The sequence below is a fragment of the Austrofundulus limnaeus genome, unplaced genomic scaffold (genome assembly GCF_001266775.1).
Source record: "Austrofundulus limnaeus strain Quisiro unplaced genomic scaffold, Austrofundulus_limnaeus-1.0 Scaffold14033, whole genome shotgun sequence".
NCBI lineage: Eukaryota > Metazoa > Chordata > Actinopteri > Cyprinodontiformes > Rivulidae > Austrofundulus > Austrofundulus limnaeus.
The window spans coordinates 1-417 of record NW_013966435.1 but is presented as its reverse complement, the minus strand read 5'-3'; the positions used below and the strand labels follow the sequence as shown (position 1 = coordinate 417).

Below are 417 nucleotides of genomic sequence, written 5' to 3'. Positions count from 1 at the left end.
CTGAACACTTAATGAATTGAGTGAGTTAACGAGTATCTCAACACTAACGAGGTGAGTGAGTTAACGAGTATCTGATAGGTCTTTGTGTCTCTCTCTGTACAGGAGATCGCCTCCTACCTGATATCTTTTGACAGACATGAAGAGTGGCTCTCCTGCAGCCTGAAGACCAGGTACCTGTACCCACCCGTGCACCTGTCAGACGAGGCTGAGCGTGTCACTCAGTTTGTTTTTGTTTGTCCGTCAGGCCGAAGAACGGCAGCATCATCCTCTATAACAGGAAGAAGGTGAGGTACAGGAAGGATGGATACTGCTGGAAGAAAAGGAAGGATGGAAAGACCACCAGAGAGGACCACATGAAGCTGAAGGTCCAGGGCATGGAGGTGGGCAGCTGCAGCGCCCCCTGCAGGTGGACAGGAG

The 417-nt window shown here is 51.1% G+C and overlaps 1 protein-coding gene across 1 annotated transcript; it reads left to right on the top strand.

The window, feature by feature from the left end:
• Positions 1–102: 102 nt before the first annotated feature.
• LOC106512792 (calmodulin-binding transcription activator 2) lies at positions 103–380 on the top strand (the record flags this gene model as incomplete). Its single annotated transcript, XM_014001326.1, is given in 2 exon segments — positions 103–170; positions 245–380. Coding segments are annotated over 2 exon segments (204 nt in total), but the record flags the coding sequence as incomplete, so codon positions are not given.
• Positions 381–417: the final 37 nt, after the last annotated feature.